At 43.2% G+C, this 19475-nt stretch overlaps 1 protein-coding gene across 1 annotated transcript in view; it reads left to right on the forward strand.

Annotated features, from left to right (window-relative positions):
• Nucleotides 1–215: 215 nt before the first annotated feature.
• bbox1 (butyrobetaine (gamma), 2-oxoglutarate dioxygenase (gamma-butyrobetaine hydroxylase) 1) overlaps nt 216–19475 on the forward strand; it is a gene marked incomplete at its 3' end in the record, with an annotated part of 67414 nt that continues 48154 nt past the window's right edge. Inside the window, exons 1-4 of the mRNA XM_080729803.1 lie at nt 216–344; nt 3106–3267; nt 4580–4747; nt 9964–10078. Coding sequence (XP_080585929.1) covers nt 228–344; nt 3106–3267; nt 4580–4747; nt 9964–10078 — 562 coding nt within the window. The 5' untranslated portion in view covers nt 216–227. The remainder of the gene's footprint in view (nt 345–3105; nt 3268–4579; nt 4748–9963; nt 10079–19475) is intronic.

Here is a 19475-nt window from a genome sequence, read left to right on the forward strand (position 1 = left end):
CTTGAATCCAAAGTACAAAATGAAAGATTTCCAGAATTGTAATGAATTAACAAACCTTTGTCGTGATACATTTTGAGCCCACAATAATCAGGGTGCTACCGTTCAATAAGTGGTTATAACTCTGTAATTCTATTATGTTTTGTCATGTTTCATTTGTTTCTGCTACACTCTCACGTTCATGGAGACAGTCTTGACACCTGACGGCTACAGGAAACACTCCAGGAAGAATGGCCAGTGCGTTGTTGACGTGGCGCGTCCTGCCAGCCATGCTGCAGAGGAGCAGGTCTGTGATGACCGGCCGGGCGCTGAAGACCCTGTGCAGACCACCTGCACCCTGGGCAGTGGTACGTATAGACCCTGTTTAGACCACCTGCACCCTGGGCAGCGGTACGTATAGACCCTGTTTAGACCACCTGCACCCTGGGCAGTGGTACGTATAGACCCTGTTTAGACCACCTGCACCCTGGGCAGCGGTACGTATAGACCCTGTTTAGACCACCTGCACCCTGGGCAGTGGTACGTATAGACCCTGTTTAGACCACCTGCACCCTGGGCAGTGGTACGTATAGACCCTGTTTAGACCACCTGCACCCTGGGCAGTGGTACGTATAGACCCTGTTTAGACCACCTGCACCCTGGGCAGTGGTACGTATAGACCCTGTTTAGACCACCTGCACCCTGGGCAGTGGTACGTATAGACCCTGTTTAGACCACCTGCACCCTGGGCAGTGGTACGTATAGACCCTGTTTAGACCACCTGCACCCTGGGCAGTGGTACGTATAGACCCTGTTTAGACCACCTGCACCCTGGGCAGTGGTACGTATAGACCCTGTTTAGACCACCTGCACCCTGGGCAGTGGTACGTATAGACCCTGTTTAGACCACCTGCACCCTAGGCAGTGGTACGTATAGACCCTGTTTAGACCACCTGCACCCTAGGCAGTGGTACGTATAGACCCTGTTTAGACCACCTGCACCCTGGGCAGTGGTACGTATAGACCCTGTTTAGACCACCTGCACCCTGGGCAGTGGTACGTATAGACCCTGTTTAGACCACCTGCACCCTGGGCAGTGGTACGTATAGACCCTGTTTAGACCACCTGCACCCTGGGCAGCGGTACGTATAGACCCTGTTTAGACCACCTGCACCCTGGGCAGCGGTACGTATAGACCCTGTTTAGACCACCTGCACCCTGGGCAGCGGTACGTATAGACCCTGTTTAGACCACCTGCACCCTGGGCAGCGGTACGTATAGACCCTGTTTAGACCACCTGCACCCTAGGCAGCGGTACGTATAGACCCTGTTTAGACCACCTGCACCCTGGGCAGTGGTACGTATAGACCCTGTTTAGACCACCTGCACCCTGGGCAGTGGTACGTATAGACCCTGTTTAGACCACCTGCACCCTGGGCAGTGGTACGTATAGACCCTGTTTAGACCACCTGCACCCTGGGCAGTGGTACGTATAGACCCTGTTTAGACCACCTGCACCCTGGGCAGTGGTACGTATAGACCCTGTTTAGACCACCTGCACCCTAGGCAGTGGTACGTATAGACCCTGTTTAGACCACCTGCACCCTGGGCAGCGGTACGTATAGACCCTGTTTAGACCACCTGCACCCTGGGCAGTGGTACGTATAGACCCTGTTTAGACCACCTGCACCCTGGGCAGTGGTACGTATAGACCCTGTTTAGACCACCTGCACCCTGGGCAGTGGTACGTATAGACCCTGTTTAGACCACCTGCACCCTGGGCAGCGGTACGTATAGACCCTGTTTAGACCACCTGCACCCTGGGCAGCGGTACGTATAGACCCTGTTTAGACCACCTGCACCCTGGGCAGAGGTACGTATAGACCCTGTTTAGACCACCTGCACCCTGGGCAGTGGTACGTATAGACCCTGTTTAGACCACCTGCACCCTGGGCAGTGGTACGTATAGACCCTGTTTAGACCACCTGCACCCTGGGCAGTGGTACGTATAGACCCTGTTTAGACCACCTGCACCCTGGGCAGTGGTACGTATAGACCCTGTTTAGACCACCTGCACCCTGGGCAGTGGTACGTATAGACCCTGTTTAGACCACCTGCACCCTGGGCAGCGGTAGGTATAGACCCTGTTTAGACCACCTGCACCCTGGGCAGCGGTACGTATAGACCCTGTTTAGACCACCTGCACCCTGGGCAGTGGTACGTATAGACCCTGTTTAGACCACCTGCACCCTGGGCAGTGGTACGTATAGACCCTGTTTAGACCACCTGCACCCTGGGCAGTGGTACGTATAGACCCTGTTTAGACCACCTGCACCCTAGGCAGTGGTACGTATAGACCCTGTTTAGACCACCTGCACCCTGGGCAGTGGTACGTATAGACCCTGTTTAGACCACCTGCACCCTGGGCAGTGGTACGTATAGACCCTGTTTAGACCACCTGCACCCTGGGCAGTGGTACGTATAGACCCTGTTTAGACCACCTGCACCCTGGGCAGTGGTACGTATAGACCCTGTTTAGACCACCTGCACCCTGGGCAGTGGTACGTATAGACCCTGTTTAGACCACCTGCACCCTGGGCAGCGGTACGTATTAACCTCGCCTACCAGGCTTTCTGGGGGAAAGCCTGGTGTTCGTTCACAACTGGCTGTTTGGTTTCCGCCTAAACCACTAGAAGAAGCGGCGTCGCTTTGATTTGGTTCCCTCCGTTTGTTTCCCCAATCCCTATTAAAAGCGACGGGTTGTGATTTGTAGATCTGCTGTTTTCACTAGTTTGGATCCTGGGCCAATTGTCTGATTTCTAATTTTGGGTCACAGGCTAAAACGTTTTGGAACCACTGGATTACATCATCCATGGGTTCAAGTTCTCAGTCTGAGTCATTTGGCTTCCATATAGAAGCCAGCATGTATTTTCACTAGTAAGAGACCACACCAAAATGTGACGGACGGACAGCCGGTGGAGGTTTTGATAGTAAATGCGACCTGATGGTCGCAATTAAATATATGTTTCAATATTCTAAGCCAAACCATTAATCGCAACTGCGGTATATGTATGCCAACTAATCGCCAACTAATATCTCACGATGGTGCCAACAACCACAACCCTGCAGGCCCCAGCGGCTCCCGTCCCAGCCTCCTGTCTGACGTGGTCCCTCCAGCAGCTCCGTGGGCAGCAGACGCAGGCGGACGCGGCCCCCCTGCCCGCCTCCCCCAGCGGTGGGGGGAGCATGGTGAGGCAGGCCCGGGCCCTGGACCAGGAGAGACTGCTGCAGGTCAGTGCTGATTCCATCCACTGAAAACTATGACGACAAAAGTTTGTTCGTTTTTTTCACTGACGAAAACTAAATAAAAACTACAGGGTTCCCACGGTCATGAAATTCCTGGAAATATTTTGAAATTAGAGAAATATTTTTCCAGTACTGGAAAAGTTTTGAAATTGATCAAGGGTCCTGGAAGGTCCTGGAAAAAATTAATACCTCTGAAATGACAAATTAAACATTGGCCAAATTGTCAAATATTAGAGGGAGTTGCGAGGCGTTGTGAGCATACAGATCGGCTATTTTCACAATAAAATCGTGTTATACAAAATTCCTCAACTCTTAGTGCTTCTTAGGGTGCCGGGGTTCGCAGTTCAAATATGATTATTTCGGGGTCACAGGTTGAAAACCACTGTCTTTGGGCATTGCGCATAGGGCTCATTATTGAGCTGAATTATTGTTATATAGTCTTGGAAATTGCGTTAAATATTCTGGAAAAGTTTTGGAAATTAATTGGTAAAAATGTGTGGGAACCCTGAAACTAAGCTTTGATGACTTAAGACTAAATATTCAGACGATTTGTCAACAAATAAAACTAGGCTAAAATGTTAGGGAGGGAATAGTGGAGGAGAGGTTCCAGTTGTTAGGGAGGGACTAGTGGAAGAGAGGTTCCAGTTGTAGAAAAGTTAAGTAATTTTATGTTTTTTGGTTGAGTGCATGTGTCACTTACCAAAAACAGCTGATTTGTAGATCTGCTATTTTCGGCATGCAGCTAAGTATAAATCAGCCATTGCGACGCCATCACGCCTGCTAAGATACATTTTAAATTAAATCAACTGTAGATTTAGTTGACTGAAATCGTGTGATATTTAGTCAATTAAAACTAGACTAACAGCAAAACATTTCAGATGACTAAAAGATGACTAGTAGTCTACTAAATAGCTATTTGAACTATTTCAAAATGTATTTCAAAATGGTAAAAGAATTGCAAAAGTGTTTAGGGATAATGGGTAAGGCATGGACGGAAATAGGGGTAAAATCACAATATTTCGACGTCTCCATTAGTCCGACTAAGGGTTAGGTTAGGGTTAGGTTTAGGCATAGTTTTACTGAGTTTAGGGTGAGGGTTAGGTTTAGGCATAGTAGCATTCACCAGGTTAACATTCACCAGGTTAGCATTGACCAGCATCAGCAGGCTGGCATTTCACCACGCTTGCGTTCACTAGCGTCGGACGTATGTGACGTCGAACTATCCAACGTCGTAATAACGCTACGCTCCCGAGAATAGGGCCCCCTGTATTTACTGTAAAAAACATCACTCCTCCAGGTGGAGTGGGAGGAGGGCGGGCACAGCCTGTACCCGTTCACCTGGCTCCGGGACAACTGCCAGTGCCCGCAGTGCACCCTGCTCTCCGCCCAGGCCCGCAGCCTGCCGCTGGCGCTGCTGGACGTGCACACGGGGATGGACGCCGTGCACGTCACCCACAATAACAAGGTGGGTAAATGGTGCATTTATTTATATACGTATATAAATGGTGCATTTATTTATATACGTATATAAATGGTGCATTTATTTATATACGTATATAAATGGTGCATTTATTTATATACGTATATAAATGGTGCATTTATTTATATACGTATATAAATGGTGCATTTATTTATATACGTATATAAATGGTGCATTTATTTATATACGTATATAAATGGTGCATTTATTTATATACGTATATAAATGGTGCATTTATTTATATACGTATATAAATGGTGCATTTATTTATATACGTATATAAATGGTGCATTTATTTATATACGTATATAAATGGTGCATTTTTATAGCACTTCTTGAAGCGGTGAAAGCCGCTTCCAAGGAGTGGCTTTGTGTGTCCCCCATCCATATATGGTCATTTCAGTCCAGAATGAACAGGTTTTATCTGTCCGTAAATGTGTGTCCCCCAAGTCCATATATGGTCATTTCAGTCCAGAATGAACAGGTTTTATCTGTCCGTAAATGTGTGTCCCCCATGTCCATATGGTCATTTCAGTCCAGAATGAACAGGTTTTATCTGTCCCGTACGTCCAGAATATGTGTGTAGTGTCCGTCCCAGTCTGATGATTGGATGATTAAAAATGTCCCTAAAAATGAGGATTGGTCAAGCTTCACATGACAATCCGGCCCTCCAGATAAAATCATTCATTCATTCAGAATTCAGAATTCTGTAGCTCTAGACAATTTTATACTCAGATTCACCGCTTCACTTCGAATCCTCATTTTTTTGGGCTTGTATTTAAAGTGTAGTTGCTTATTTGGGCTTGTTTCCTAAAAGTTGTTTTAAAACCAGTGCTTCACAAACATTTTCATGTTAAGGACCCACAAAATGTATATGTAAATGGTGCATTTATATAGCGCTTTTATCCAAGGCACTTTACATAGATTGTGCATTATATTCACCCATACATACACCAATGACGGAGGAAACCATGCAGGCACCAACCTGCTCACCGGGAGCAATTAGGGGTTCAGAGTCTTGCTCAAGGACTCTTCGACACTAACTCTGGGGGAGCCCGGATTCGAACTGGGAACCCTTCGGGAACCCTTCTTGCTCTAATAACGGTTTCTCTACCCCTGAGCTATGTATTTGTCCACCAACCCAAACCACCCCATCTGAAAATATTTTGTGCCAAAAACTATATATACTAAAATAATATATATAGAAAAAGAAATATACAAGGACCTTAAGGACCTTTAAGACCTTGTTATTACCTCAAAAACAAAAGAACAAAGAAAATAAAAAAGCCCATTTGGCCTACTGCATCAAAAGCAAAATGTTTGGAAATAGCAGGTCTACAAGCTCACGCCTCGAGGCGTTGTTAAGTTCTCAACCTGAAAAGGTTGAGAGAACCACTGGCCTGCATACAATATATAGTCACTTCTTTTGAGCTTGTTTTCATAGACCTGGTTGCTTAGTTATTTCTCTGGCAAAAGATGTGGCAAGAGCGTGAGTCTTTAGACCTGCTGGGAGGATCTGGCTGCCAGGTTGGGTCTTAATCCCCCTGGCGAGTGATGACAGAGAAAAGCCTTGTGACATGGAAAACACACTGCTGCTGGAACAATCCTAGAAGCAGGGGTGTCGCACCAAATTCTGGGCCCTCGGTGCTTTAACTATTGAAAAATAGCAGATCTACAAGCTCACAGCGAACTTGTAGATCTGCTATTTTTGAAAAATCGTGAACATTTGTTCAAGTCTTTGAATATTTCAAATCCTTCTAAAGGTTTTTTGAAAAACCTACGATTCTATGTCAGTGGTGCTCAAACTGTTTTATGTATCATACTGTATGTATTTGGCCACGGACCCCCATCCCAAAATATTTAGTTCCAGGGACCCCCCAGAATCAAAATTTGAGTTACAAATGTTTGCTTAAAAAATACATATAGTCAAAGATTTGCATACATTTTCATGACTTTTCAAAAATAGCAGATCTACAAGCTTGCAGCGCGACACTCTCTGTGCCGAGCTGTGAGCTTGTATATCTGCTATTTTTTAATAGCTAAAGTATAAAATATGTAAGGCCCCCTCCACCTTGGGCCCTAGTAACTCAGTCCCACTTTTCCCCTCCTTGTGACGCCCCTGCCTGCAACACCCACAGTCCAGTCTGCTTGCTTTTCTTATGTAACAAGAACCTGTCTCCCTCCACCAGGCAGCCAGTGGCCTGGGAATGAATGACTAGCGGTTCTCCCTCCACCAGGCAGCCAGTGGTCTGGGAATGAATGACTAGCGCTTCACAGCTTTTCAAATGACATTATCGTCGCCGTCGGGCAGAAACCTCTTATCTCTGTATTTTAACTTTTTGTGTTTTTGAAGCGGTGAAAGTCGCTTCCAAGGAGTGGCTTTGTCTGTCCCGTACATGTTTTTTTGAGGATTCCCATAGATTCTCAAGGAGTGGCTTGGTCTGTCCCGTGCATGTCCCGTGCGTGAATTGAGGATTGGTCAAGCTTCACATGACAATTTGGCCCTCCAGACAAAATCATTCATTCATTCAGAATTCATAAAAAATATAGAACTAAAGCACATAGAAAGTATAGATCTAGAACACAGAATGTAGCCTATAGATCTAGAACACAGATTTCATAGCTCTAGAACACAAAAAAAATTCACCGCTTCACTTCGAACCGAGGTTTGATTTATTCCCCATAAATGAATGCCCTACTTGATCACACTACAGCGTCACACAGAAACATTTAAAGTAGCAGATCCACAAGCTTGTCGATCTGCTACTTTTGCTGTCTTTGGAATTTGAACTCTGAAAAGTAACAGTAAATGGTGCATTTATATAGCGCCTTTATCCCAAGGCGCTTAACAGAGATTGTGCATTGCATTCACCCATTCACACACACATTCATACACCGATGGCGGAGGAATCCATGCAAGGCACCAACCTGCTCATCAGGAGCAATTAGGGGTTCAGAGTCTTGCTCAAGGACTCTTCCACACTAAAGCCCTTTGCACACAGGACAGTTGCGTTTTTTTTCGTTTGCGGCATGAATAAAACGCATTGGATTTGGTGTGCAAGGCTGTGCGGAATCGGCGCTGCGGATCCAAAAAGGAGTCATAAAAGGAGTGATGAGTTTTTTACCGCATGCGACAAGACGCACAAATCGAACTGGGTTCGATCGAGAAAAAAACGCACGGCGGCAGCCACTCGTCGCACGGCTAATTCGGAGCCGGTGTGCATGAGGTCATAGAGAATCATTGTTTTCTTTTCAAAAAATTATATTGTCCGTTTTATCCGTGCGGTTAAACGCGCCTGTGTGCAAAGGGCTTAAATGGTGCATTTATATAGCGCCTTTATCCCAAGGCGCTTAACAGAGATGCTGCATTACATTCACCCATTCACACACACATTCATACACCGATGGCGGAGGAAACCATGCAAGGCACCAACCTGCTCATCAGGAGCAGCTAGGGGTTCAGAGTCTTGCTCAAGGACACTTCAACACTAGTCTCACGTAGCCAGACAACTATTCCACAATCTCCGAATGCTATATAGAATCTGGAACGGCAGCTCCCAAACGGCGAGTATCGGAAGTAGCCGCTGCTGCACTGAACTGTAGTCCCATTGGAAACATAACAGAAACACAATAGCTCAGACAAAGTCATTGGAGCGGCATATTCTTGTTATGTGTATAGTTTTAGAAAACGTTTGAAAACACCAGAAAAAGACGAAATAACCCCCCCCCAGAAATGTTGAAAGGAGACAAACGCTTCCAGTAGGACATATTGCTACTGCACCAAGGGAGCGGTTGCGTCACATCCGCTTTATCTCGCACTCATCATTTCTATTCCGGTTTGCCAGACTGTATGCCGGGAGCATTTGCCCAAATCGCGGAGGCAATAACAGTCTGGCCACGCGAGACTACTTCAACACTAACTCTGGGGGAGCCTGGGATCGAACTGGGAACCTTCCGGTTCCAAAGCGGACGCTCTGCCCTCCTGTGCCACTGCTGCACTAACAGTTTTGGACATCTGAGGTTTCTACCCGACAGAGATGATATGTCATAAAAAACATATTTTATGTTAAATAACCACTAATGTTATTTAATTCTGCAAACTTTCTTACTAAGGGTTTTTTTTTCCCTCTTCACCCTCGCCTGAGAATAGGTGACAGTGTTCACAGTATTCAAATTACATTATGTCATGAAAAATGTTAAATGGCCATAACCACTAATGTTATTTCTGTTAGCAGCTTTTGCCGTGTTTTGCTTTTGACGTTTCTTTTTTCATGAGCGCAGCAGCGCATGTTTTTAAATGTTCAGAACGGGGGCGCAGCGTTTTTGGAAACTCCAGCTGTTTGGCGTTGTGCTGCCACTGGCCATTTATTTATCTTGCGCTTGCATGTGAACGCGAGACCTTTTCCCTGCCTGCCGAGCGAAACAATATTTTTAACTCAGGCGCCTGGAACCACTTTTAGGCGAGCGCCTTGAGTGTATTCAGCCGAGAAAAGAAAGCCCAGTGGACACAGGGTCAAACACTCTACAGAAATGTTGCCTATCAGAATGTAGAGCTATTTAACATTTTAATGAGTCTTTATATGTATATTTGATGCTCCTATTTCACAACTCTCGCTAAAAAGTAATTCCCCAATTTCTTATGGACAATTTAATAACCTCATTATGTTTCTTTTTAACTTACACATTTTCTGTTATGGTTCTATCTTTTTTTTTATCTGTTTCTGTGTTTTATGTTCTGTATTATGTTTAAATTGTTGATTTTTGTGCGTGTAATCGCAACAGCATAGCAGATGAGGGTAAACCTCAACGCTCATTTCGAGAATAAATAAAGTTCTCAAATCTCAATCAATATTTAGGCTAATGCCTGTAGCAGTATAACACTGTGGTTACACAGTCTTTAGAGCAGGGGTTCCCATAAATATTTGTTTTAATCCGAGGCACCCCTACATTATAATTTTCACTCCCAGCACCTTATATTTATAGCATATCATTGTTGTCGGGTGGAAACCTTGGATGTCCAAAACCGTTCGTTTTTTATTTATCATCTATAAAATGTACTAAACTAGTGAAAACAGATCGGCTGTTTTCACTAGTTTTGTGTGACAGTCTTGTATGATGAAGCAGGGCTTTGCTTTAGACGTACACATTTGGGTGAATGAACCCTGCTATCACATGTGACGGACTGTGTTGTCCCTCCCCAGGTGGCCATCGTGTGGCCTGACCAGCACAGCAGTGAGTTTGACCCCGAGTGGCTGAGGAAACGCTGCTTCTCCTCAGCGGCCAGGCAGGCCGTGCAGGAGGAGCTGTTCATCAACGGTAAGAAGAGCAACGTCTGACTGATATGTTTTCATGGGCAGGCCTAATGGGATGGCCTAAAGCAGGGGTCGGCAAGTGAGTTTGGCTGAGGTTCCTCTAAGCCAGGGGTCTTCAAAGTTTTCAGGCCATGGACTCCTTAGTTGAGAGACAGATGAGCCAGGGACCCCCCACAACCTTTTCGTAGATTCCATATAGTTTCATTGTTTGACAGCACAATCATCAGTGTATTTTGGTTTCATTCATCAGTTTTTGTTTTCAGATATTTAACCAATTGAACCGTCAACAGTTAATAAACTTGACCTTTCACTCTGTACTTAGTCTGCTCTTTTTCCCCTCTTCACCAAAGCTCTTTGCTCACAACGCCTCGCAACGCGAGGCGTTTTGAGCTTGTAGATCTGCTATTTTTGGCTAAAGTTCTCAGAATATAGACACTAGGGTTCAAGTGGAGAACATTTTTTTCTATCACTCAAAGATTTGGAGGACCCCTGTAGTAACTCTGAGGACCCCCTAGGGGCCCTGGACCCCCTGTTGAAGACCCCTGTTCTAAGCCATTAGATGGTCGGCCAGAACACAATCAATGGCTAATGTAGGTCCTGGAACTTGAAACGAACAACCTTATATGCATTGTTATAAAAGTTATAACGATTGATAGAAATACACAAGGAATCAAATGTCACAGGTGCACACAGACATGCTTGTGCAGGCCCCATCCTCATGAAAGTGGCACTTGGAGGATATTTAGTTCATCAAAAGGTTTCAAAAGAACATTGTATCAGGAGACCGAGAGTCATAATCTTTTTCCAACAAGAGATCTTTCGTGGTTCAAGGTCTCAAGAACAGAGAGAAAAATGTATATTTTAATCTGTGTAAAAATACAGCTTTGGTTTGTTTGTTTAAACGGAGGTTTTTCATCCAAAAGTCTCAAGAGGAAAGTTGACAGTGAAAACATAAAATATAATTATTTGTTCTTGGTGAAAACCTTTATTGTACATTTCTGGGCCAGATATTATCACTGGCTGGCCAGCAATGGCTCATAGGCCGCCTGTTGGGTCAGAGGTCAGAGGTCAGAGGATTGAGCGCGCTTGTTGCCGGAAGGGAAAACATGTGGTGTGGAAGTGAACGCCGCTGAACTACCCTTGAGCAAAACACTGAACCAGGGGTCATTGAACATGCTGGCTTGTGGTGGTAGACCATTTTAATTCCATTTTTGCTACGGACATATAAAATGAGTGGACAATAATACAGGTCCATTTGGTCACTGTCAATGTTAAGGGGAGAACTTCAAATTTCAAAATTGTGTCTTATGGTCAAAATAAGAACATAATGTTGTGTAAAAAAGAGAATCTAAAATGCATCTAAAAGGTCTTTGCCACAGAAACATTCTCCATGTAGGGACATATTGATGACCCCTGCAGTGAACCCCCAACTGCTCCAGTGGCCAACAGTATAATAAGACATGTGGTTGTACTGGTCAGCTCCCAGTGTGTCTGTGTGCAGGGAGTTGCTGGAAACCAGCATGTATTACATACCCTGTAACATTCTACCCTGGCTAAATAAAGAAGAAACTATTAGAGCCAGACCCATATATTGGTCTGGCCGAATATACCGGTATTATAATTGTTTGACTTTCTTATCCGATGTTTCCCGATTCATCAATAAGTACAATTAAGCCCTATTCGTTTTCTTTCCCTCAAAAATAGGTGATCTACAAGCTCACACTATGCCGCAATGCCACATGTTGTGAGCTTGCAGATCCGCTACTTTGGATGCTTCTCCTGTGCTCTATGCTATTGTCATTCGCACCAGGTTGAAAGTGTCTAGTCATATCAAAGTGTTTCAAATTGAAAGAAATATCGGAGTTTGCATGTTCTCCCTGTGTCTCCTAGGGTAGATACCCTCACAAAAACATGCAATACTCCTGGTCTCTACTAGTAAGACACCTCAGGTTGACATGCGACTCCCCGTATCTCCTAGGGTAGATACCCTCACAAAAACATGCAATACTCCTGGTCTCTACTAGTAAGACACCTCAGGGTGACATGCAACTCCCCGTATCTCCTAGGGTAGATACCCTCACAAAAACATGCAATACTCCTGGTCTATACTAGTAAGACACCTCAGGGTGACATGCGACCTCAGGGTGACATGCGACCTCACCCTAAAGGGCGAGGTCGCGCCAATTCTTGGCCATCTGGCCAGTGATGTATATGGGACCAGTTACTCATATATGGAGACCCCTGCAAGATTGTCAACAATGTTGTGTCAGAACATGCCCATATATGGACATTATCAAGTATGGGCATTCCCAGATATGTCCTTATATTGATAACATAATATCCTTAATAATGTCCTTAATATTGACAATATAAGGATAGGAATTTCCATATATGGGCATAAAACGTATGTTAATTAGTAAAGCCAAGCAGGGCGTTGGTGAGTTAGGGCATAAAAGTGATTTTGTTTCTGGGAATGATCATAATGGACTTTTTATTTTATTTTATTTTATTTTATCCTTTATTAATAATAATATATCCATACATGGAGATCCCTATCCGAACCAGCCACACAGATATCTGTGGTCAATAATTGTGTACCCATGGACTGTCACTGTGATATCACCTGTGATGTCACAGTGACAGTATGAATATCCAGGGTTTGCACGTGACATCACTTCCTGTACTGAAAGACGGTCACTTCATCTACTGAAAGACGGACGGACAAGCTACAACATTTCTCATGGTATACTGCGACCTTCAGTCGCAATAATGCCTCCCCCTGGTCAGCCGGGGCGCCTGATGGAGGGGAAAGGAACTGGTTGGAATAACGTGTTCCTTCCACACGCTACGTCCAACCGGGGAAGCTCCCCCCTGTCAGGTGATAAGAAGCGGCCTGCTCACTCCTCATGCACTGAAGGAAGCATGAGCTCAGTTCAGGGCTCTCCCCAGGTTGGCAGAGGGAGAGCAGAGCCCAGGATTACAGCTTAGGCAATTGGCACCAGGTGAAAATATGGATTACAAAATCGTGGGATAAAAAAAATATATATATATCGATAATTGATTGTCTGGGACTCTCCGAAATCGGGATCGCCACTGGGCCCCCCAAAAAACCTGGCCTCGGTCGGTCTGGAAAATTCATGTAGTACGTGTATGTATTTACTCCCCTCTCTCATGTGTGGACAGATAATAGGTTACAGAGAAGTCTAGGTTATCACAGAACCGGGACCCAAACGGTCACATTCCACAGTGTTGTTTGTGTTGTGAAAGCATGGTGACCTGCTATCTGCTGGCTGGACGGGTCAGTGGGTGACCTGCTACAGTATCTGCTGGCTGGACGGGTCAGTGGACGTGAATGAGCTGTCAAATAGGAGGAGACGCCTCTGGACATCATAACACTGGCAGATGCAGATGTTTGGCAGGACGCAGAAGGAGCCTCATTCCTGTCTGTTTATTGGACACTGAGGAACTGCTTGTTGCACATGTTGAGTCTCAGCAGTCAACTCTGTGTAAGGCCATGTCATAATAAGGAGAACAATTCCGTGAAAATAGAAGAAAGTTTGGCGAAAATAGTCAGTCGGTAATATTCACTATTTGATGTACAACAACGTTTAGGGTTAAAGGCACTATGCACTTTGTTTTTTAGGAATAAAATATAAATGTGTCCAATCTGTATGGTAGATTATGTTAATACAATATGACGTATACAATCGGGTAGGTTGTAGGGCATTAACGAAAAGGTCGACAAGTCGACTTCATTACACAAGTTGACTCCCACCAGAGAAAGTCGAAAGTCGAAGTTGAAAAAGAAATCTACTTTCTATTGTGAAAATAGCAGATCTACATGCTCACAACGCCGCATGTAGATCGGCTATTTTCACAATGTTTGCCTCTATATATTTGACAATTTGGACAATGTTTAATTTGTCATTTTAGAGCAGGGGTGTCAAACTCATTTTGGGGTGAGGGCCGCATTGGATGAAAGGCGACTTGATGAGGGCCGCAACCAGTCGCGGATCGGATGGCATGCACACTCGCGCACATGTTCGCTCTGTTTTTCTTCCTATCGTCTCAGCCACTGCTATAGCTAGCAGTAGTATAGTAGTATATCATTTTACAAATTGTGTTCATTATTAAGTAGCTACTTTAATTATTGGTATTACAGTTGCAGTTAGGTACGAGAGATGCTATTTGTTTAAAGGAGTAGTTCATCCCCAAAATGACTTTTCTTTTCTTTGATTACTCACGCCATGGAGACTTGAGTTCAATAATATATTTTTATTTTATTTGTCGCATTACTAAGACAAAAATGTGATAATAGTACACTTCCCCCCATTGATTCTGGCATTTGGGTCCCCATCCGGAATCAATAGGCATGCATTTATTGTAATCAAATTTCTGTTTTAGGAATGAGTCTACATTGGTTCCATGGCATTTTGGGGGTGAACTACTCCTTTAAGAAGTGCCAATAAGAATAAACCATTTGATAATAGAATAATTCAATTCCTGATAGTCTCTGCTAAAATTTGTAAATGGCTAAAACATTATATATTATTGATGCAGGACAATAATTATTTTTATTGTATTTTATAATAAAAGAATAAAAGTAATGAACAATAATGGCATATTCAGAAAATATCTGAATAATAAAACTTTTACATTTTATTATTATATTTTTTAAATAAGTTATTTTCTTAACATTAAATTCCATGTCTAATATGTGTAATCTTTGAGTACAGTTTGAATATTGTAGGTATGTTCAGATATTATTCATAGCCAGATCCCCCACCCCATTCCTAGCAATGCTGTCATCTTCAGAGAGAGAGAGAGAGAGAGCTGGTCACTTAACATTCCAATCAATCAACTCAATCAATGCCAGCTGGTGGGAGAAACCTAGCCTAGGCATTAGTTAGGTTAATTCTTAAAACAATCATAACTCTTGACAGGAATGGGCTAGAGACTTACTTTTTTTTTCTAGATGCTCAGAAATGTATGCTCTACAAGCCTGGGCCGGATTGAATCATCTCGCGGGTCGGATCCGGCCCGCGGGCCGTATGTTTGACATCCCTGGGCTAGAGACTTACTTTTTTTTCCTAGATGCTCAGAAATGTATGCTCTACAAGCCTGGGGCCGGATTGAATCATCTCGCGGGCCGGGGCCGTATGTTTGACATCCCTGTTTTAGAGGTATTAAAAAGTCCTTAAATTGTCACTTTAGAAACGTGAAGATACCCTCTATACACTTAAACTGTATGTTGGTTTGTTTACAGTTGAGTGAGAAAACAATGTTGCACATTAACTTAATCATCTGGGGACCCCCCAAAATAATTAGGGGGTCGTGTGTGATGTGATGACGTCATCAAACGATAAAGTCGACTTCAACTCGACTTTTTACTGAGTCGAGTCGACTTGCAAAAATCACAAATCGTTAATGCCCTAGTAGGTTGTATTTTGCTCTTCTATTGAGACATTTAGATTGTGTCAAAGGTCATGTTTCACCTATAGACACAGGATTTGACACGAATTCTGACTTTTTAGATTAAAGATTAAATGTACCTGAGCAAGCTGGCCGTCTCTATTAGCTCAATGGTAAAACATGTCAGCACTTGCACAGGAAAGCGGGTTCAACTGCGACCGAGGTAGAGGAGGAAAGTTACATGGTGCAGTTTTAACCTAGTTCAGCTATTTTTGACATAAAGCTGTGTGAAATACTTGCCATTAAAATAGTGGTTACAAATGTATTAATTGATTTTTAATGATTGGGCTCATGGCCCAATCATTAAAAATAGATGAGTCCACAAAACTAGCGTCATTTGTATTGTTGACCTATTTCTACCAAATAGACCAACTTTCGTTTAACTTTGACCCCTCTTTCACATGGTACTATTTTTTTGTGTCCAGTATCACTACGCCGCTGCAACGTATTTCACCAAAACAAGGTGCTTTGCAGTCAGCTGATCAGAACGAAACCTCGCTCTATATGGTAGAAATAGGCCAACAATACAAATTACGCTAGTTTTGTGGATTAATCTATTTTCAATGATTGGGCCACGCCAAATGGCCCCCACCCCATTGGAACTACTTAATATTCATCTAAAACTGACCAGAACTCTGACCACGGGACTCTGGTAATCAATTAATACATTTGTAACCACTATTTTAATGGCAAGTATTTCACACAGCTTTATGTCAAAAATAGCTGAACTAACACTTTAAGTTTATACTCATACCTCACAATGGTGTCACTTGTTGTTAGCTTCAAGATCGGTTCTGGTCTCCGAGCTTCGTGCAACAGAGTATAATTCAGTCATTAACCACGTTGTTCAGACAAGAAAATAAACATAAAAAGAACATGCATTCAATATTCAAACATTGTGTTTACTTACGAGCAAATCAAACAGCTAAATACCGAATCGCAATTGTCATAATAACTGCTGCCAGATATGACACTTTACAATGATGTTTTGCAGCATTATTTAATTCTATTTCCAAGATCATAAGCTGTCTCATTTGACTTATAAATCATCAAGTCCTAGACAGAATTACAGATGGTAATTTCATCCCTTGTTGTGTTTTGAGCAAAAACACATTGGATACGCAATGTGGCAACCCTCAAATAATAATTGATCTGGAAGATATTATGATGTTAAATTATATGGGCTTCAATGAATGCAGTAATTCATGTTAACTCTCTAAGAAACAATGGGTGCTTAGAGAGCCTAAAGGAATTAGTCAAGGATATTAGCATGCGTTAAAGAATGTCAATGCATAATGCATAATCTATTTGCAATTAATTAAGAACCCACTTCAAAACGTATTGCCTGTTCAAATTCTATTCTTCCTCACCACTGCTTTTGAAGAGGCCCTTGAGCAAGCCGGGCAATTCATTCCAAACCACTTAAGTGGACATACAGGTTAGAAAGCCTGTTATTCTATTGGCTGAAATCCAGTGATGAAAAGTACATTTATTCAACTTTACTCAAGTACAAGTTTGATTATTTCCAAAGATTGTACGTTTTACTCCGCTACTAATTATCTGACAGCTTTAGTAGCTAGTTACGTTACATATTTAGAATCGTTACATTAATAAATATAGATTACAAAACATCCATTATAGTTAGGCTACTTAAATATTATTACTATTTGTGTTGTTTAATGACTTTTTGGGGGCTTCAACACTTTTGTGGTTCTCTATACTTTATTATTTATTTTTTTGTTTTATTACTTACATTATAATTTAATTTAGCTCTGTATTGTTGAATCTTAATCCTTCCTTGTTTGTTTTTTGCTGTACACAACAGTACTTTTTTTTTTCTTTCTTACTTCCCTGTAACTGTAACCTTAAACTGCTGTGCTGCCTCCGGGCAACTGAATTTCCCCCTTGGGATAATAAAGGTATCTATCTATCTATATATATATCTATCTATCTATCTATCGATCTATCGATCTATCATTAATCTCTCAAGACAGACTCTGATAGCTCTGATAGATAAAGGAAGAGGAACAGACCGAGAGGGTGTTCCCTTTTCTTTGACGACGGTTAGCCAGATTGATCTATCATTAACGAGCCATAGTTTTCATACTTTTGTCTCTTCGAAAATAGCCGATCTACACACTCACAACACGTTGCAACGCTACTTGTTGTGAGCTTGTAAATCTGCTATTTTCAAAAGAGTTTGACACATTTTGAAAAAGGTTTGAACAAGTCTGTCAAATGGGACGTTCTGCATAATTAGTACTTCTGCTTTTGAGTGCATATTGACACCAACACCTTTGTGATTTTTAACTTTTACTTGTAACATTAGTAATTCTACACTGTGATGTTGACACTTTTACTTTTGGTAAAACAAAAATCTTGAGTACTTCTTCCACCTCTGCAGGGTAGAAATCATGTCATTGTATTGGCTGATCTCCCAGATGTCTTAAAGTGTGAGTGAAGTAAAACAACGTGGTGCACACACTCAGAAAACCCGCCCTGCATTTAATCAAATCAAAGCCAAACTAGAAAGGGGCGTTAGTTAGCATAGAGTGCTAATATGTGGTGCATGTGATGACAATGTTTTGGCTGTGTGTGTGTGTGTGTGTGTGTGTGTGTGTGTGTGTGTGTGTGTGTGTGTGTGTGTGTGTGTGTGTGTGTGTGTGTGTGTGTGTGTGTGTGTGTGTGTGTGTGTGTGTGTGTGTGCGTGCGTGCGTTTGTGAAAAGGCACCGGGCAAAGGGAGGGGAAAGGCTATGATAAACATGTCATTTATGTTTGTACAGGGTTGGAATGTCAGTGACCGCGGCCTCATGTCTGTCCAAATTGGTATTAAAACAATACAGTAGTTGATCCAGCTGATCAGTCAGTCTATGAAAGTGATACAAACACATTTAGAGGAAACTGCAAAGTGTTGTTGCCTCGGTGCGAGTCATGGGTTGCAGCCGTTGTGTGTCTAATTACACACACATCGACAGTGGGAACTAGGTCAAAGAAACATTTTGTTTTTAATGGTAGAGCCTGCACACCGTCTTCACGGCAAAGGATCCCTTTATTGTGTAGCCAGACCGGTGAATCTCAACGTGGATTTTTAGGGATTCTCTAGGTTCCTTTATGGGCAGGGACGTGCTGGCCATTGGGAAAAGCGGGACAACTGAACGGCCGGTTCATTCCCGGCCGGTCCAGGCCGGCCATTAGGAAAAAATAAATAAAAATAAAATGTCGGCCTTCGTTCCATTTTGGGGGCTGGGTGGATAACAAAGTAAATCGTCACTGTCGGGCAGAAACCTCGTATCTCCAAGTTTCAAATGTTTAAATTTTTGCAAAGCAAAACTCTGCTTCATCACACAAGGCCGTCGCACAAAAGTAGTGAAAACAGCAGATCTACAAGCACACAAGGCACAAAGCGGTATAATTTACTTTACCGTTCGAAATAATGATTTGTTGGCTTTAAGTCCAGCTATTTCTATGTTATTTTACCCTCCAAAGCTGACGTCAGCACCAGGAAGCTGCTGAGAAATTCGCTGAGTGCGCATGCGTGGGCGGGCTGTGAATAGGGTCTATTCCCAGAGCAGTCGCTATACCAGCCGAGCCAATGCCACCCTACCTACAGTATGTGTAGACGTAATACTACACCGTACAGCCGAGCCAATGCCACCCTACCTACAGTATGTGTAGACGTAATGCTGTTTGTACGCCGTACGGTTCAACGTTTCAGCGTTGTGATGACGAGTGAAATCACTTTTGGTTCTGCGTTGATCACAAATATGTTGTTGCTGTCGGGCAGAAACCTCGTATCTCCAGATTTAAACTTTGTGTGAGTTTAGGACAGAGATTTACAGGAGTACCAACAGAAAGAGTATTTATAGGAGTACCAACAGAAAGAGTATTTATAGGAGTACCAACAGAAAGAGTATTTTGAAAAACACTT

This window comes from Nannobrachium achirus (assembly GCF_963921795.1).
Source record: "Nannobrachium achirus genome assembly, chromosome: 7".
NCBI lineage: Eukaryota > Metazoa > Chordata > Actinopteri > Myctophiformes > Myctophidae > Nannobrachium > Nannobrachium achirus.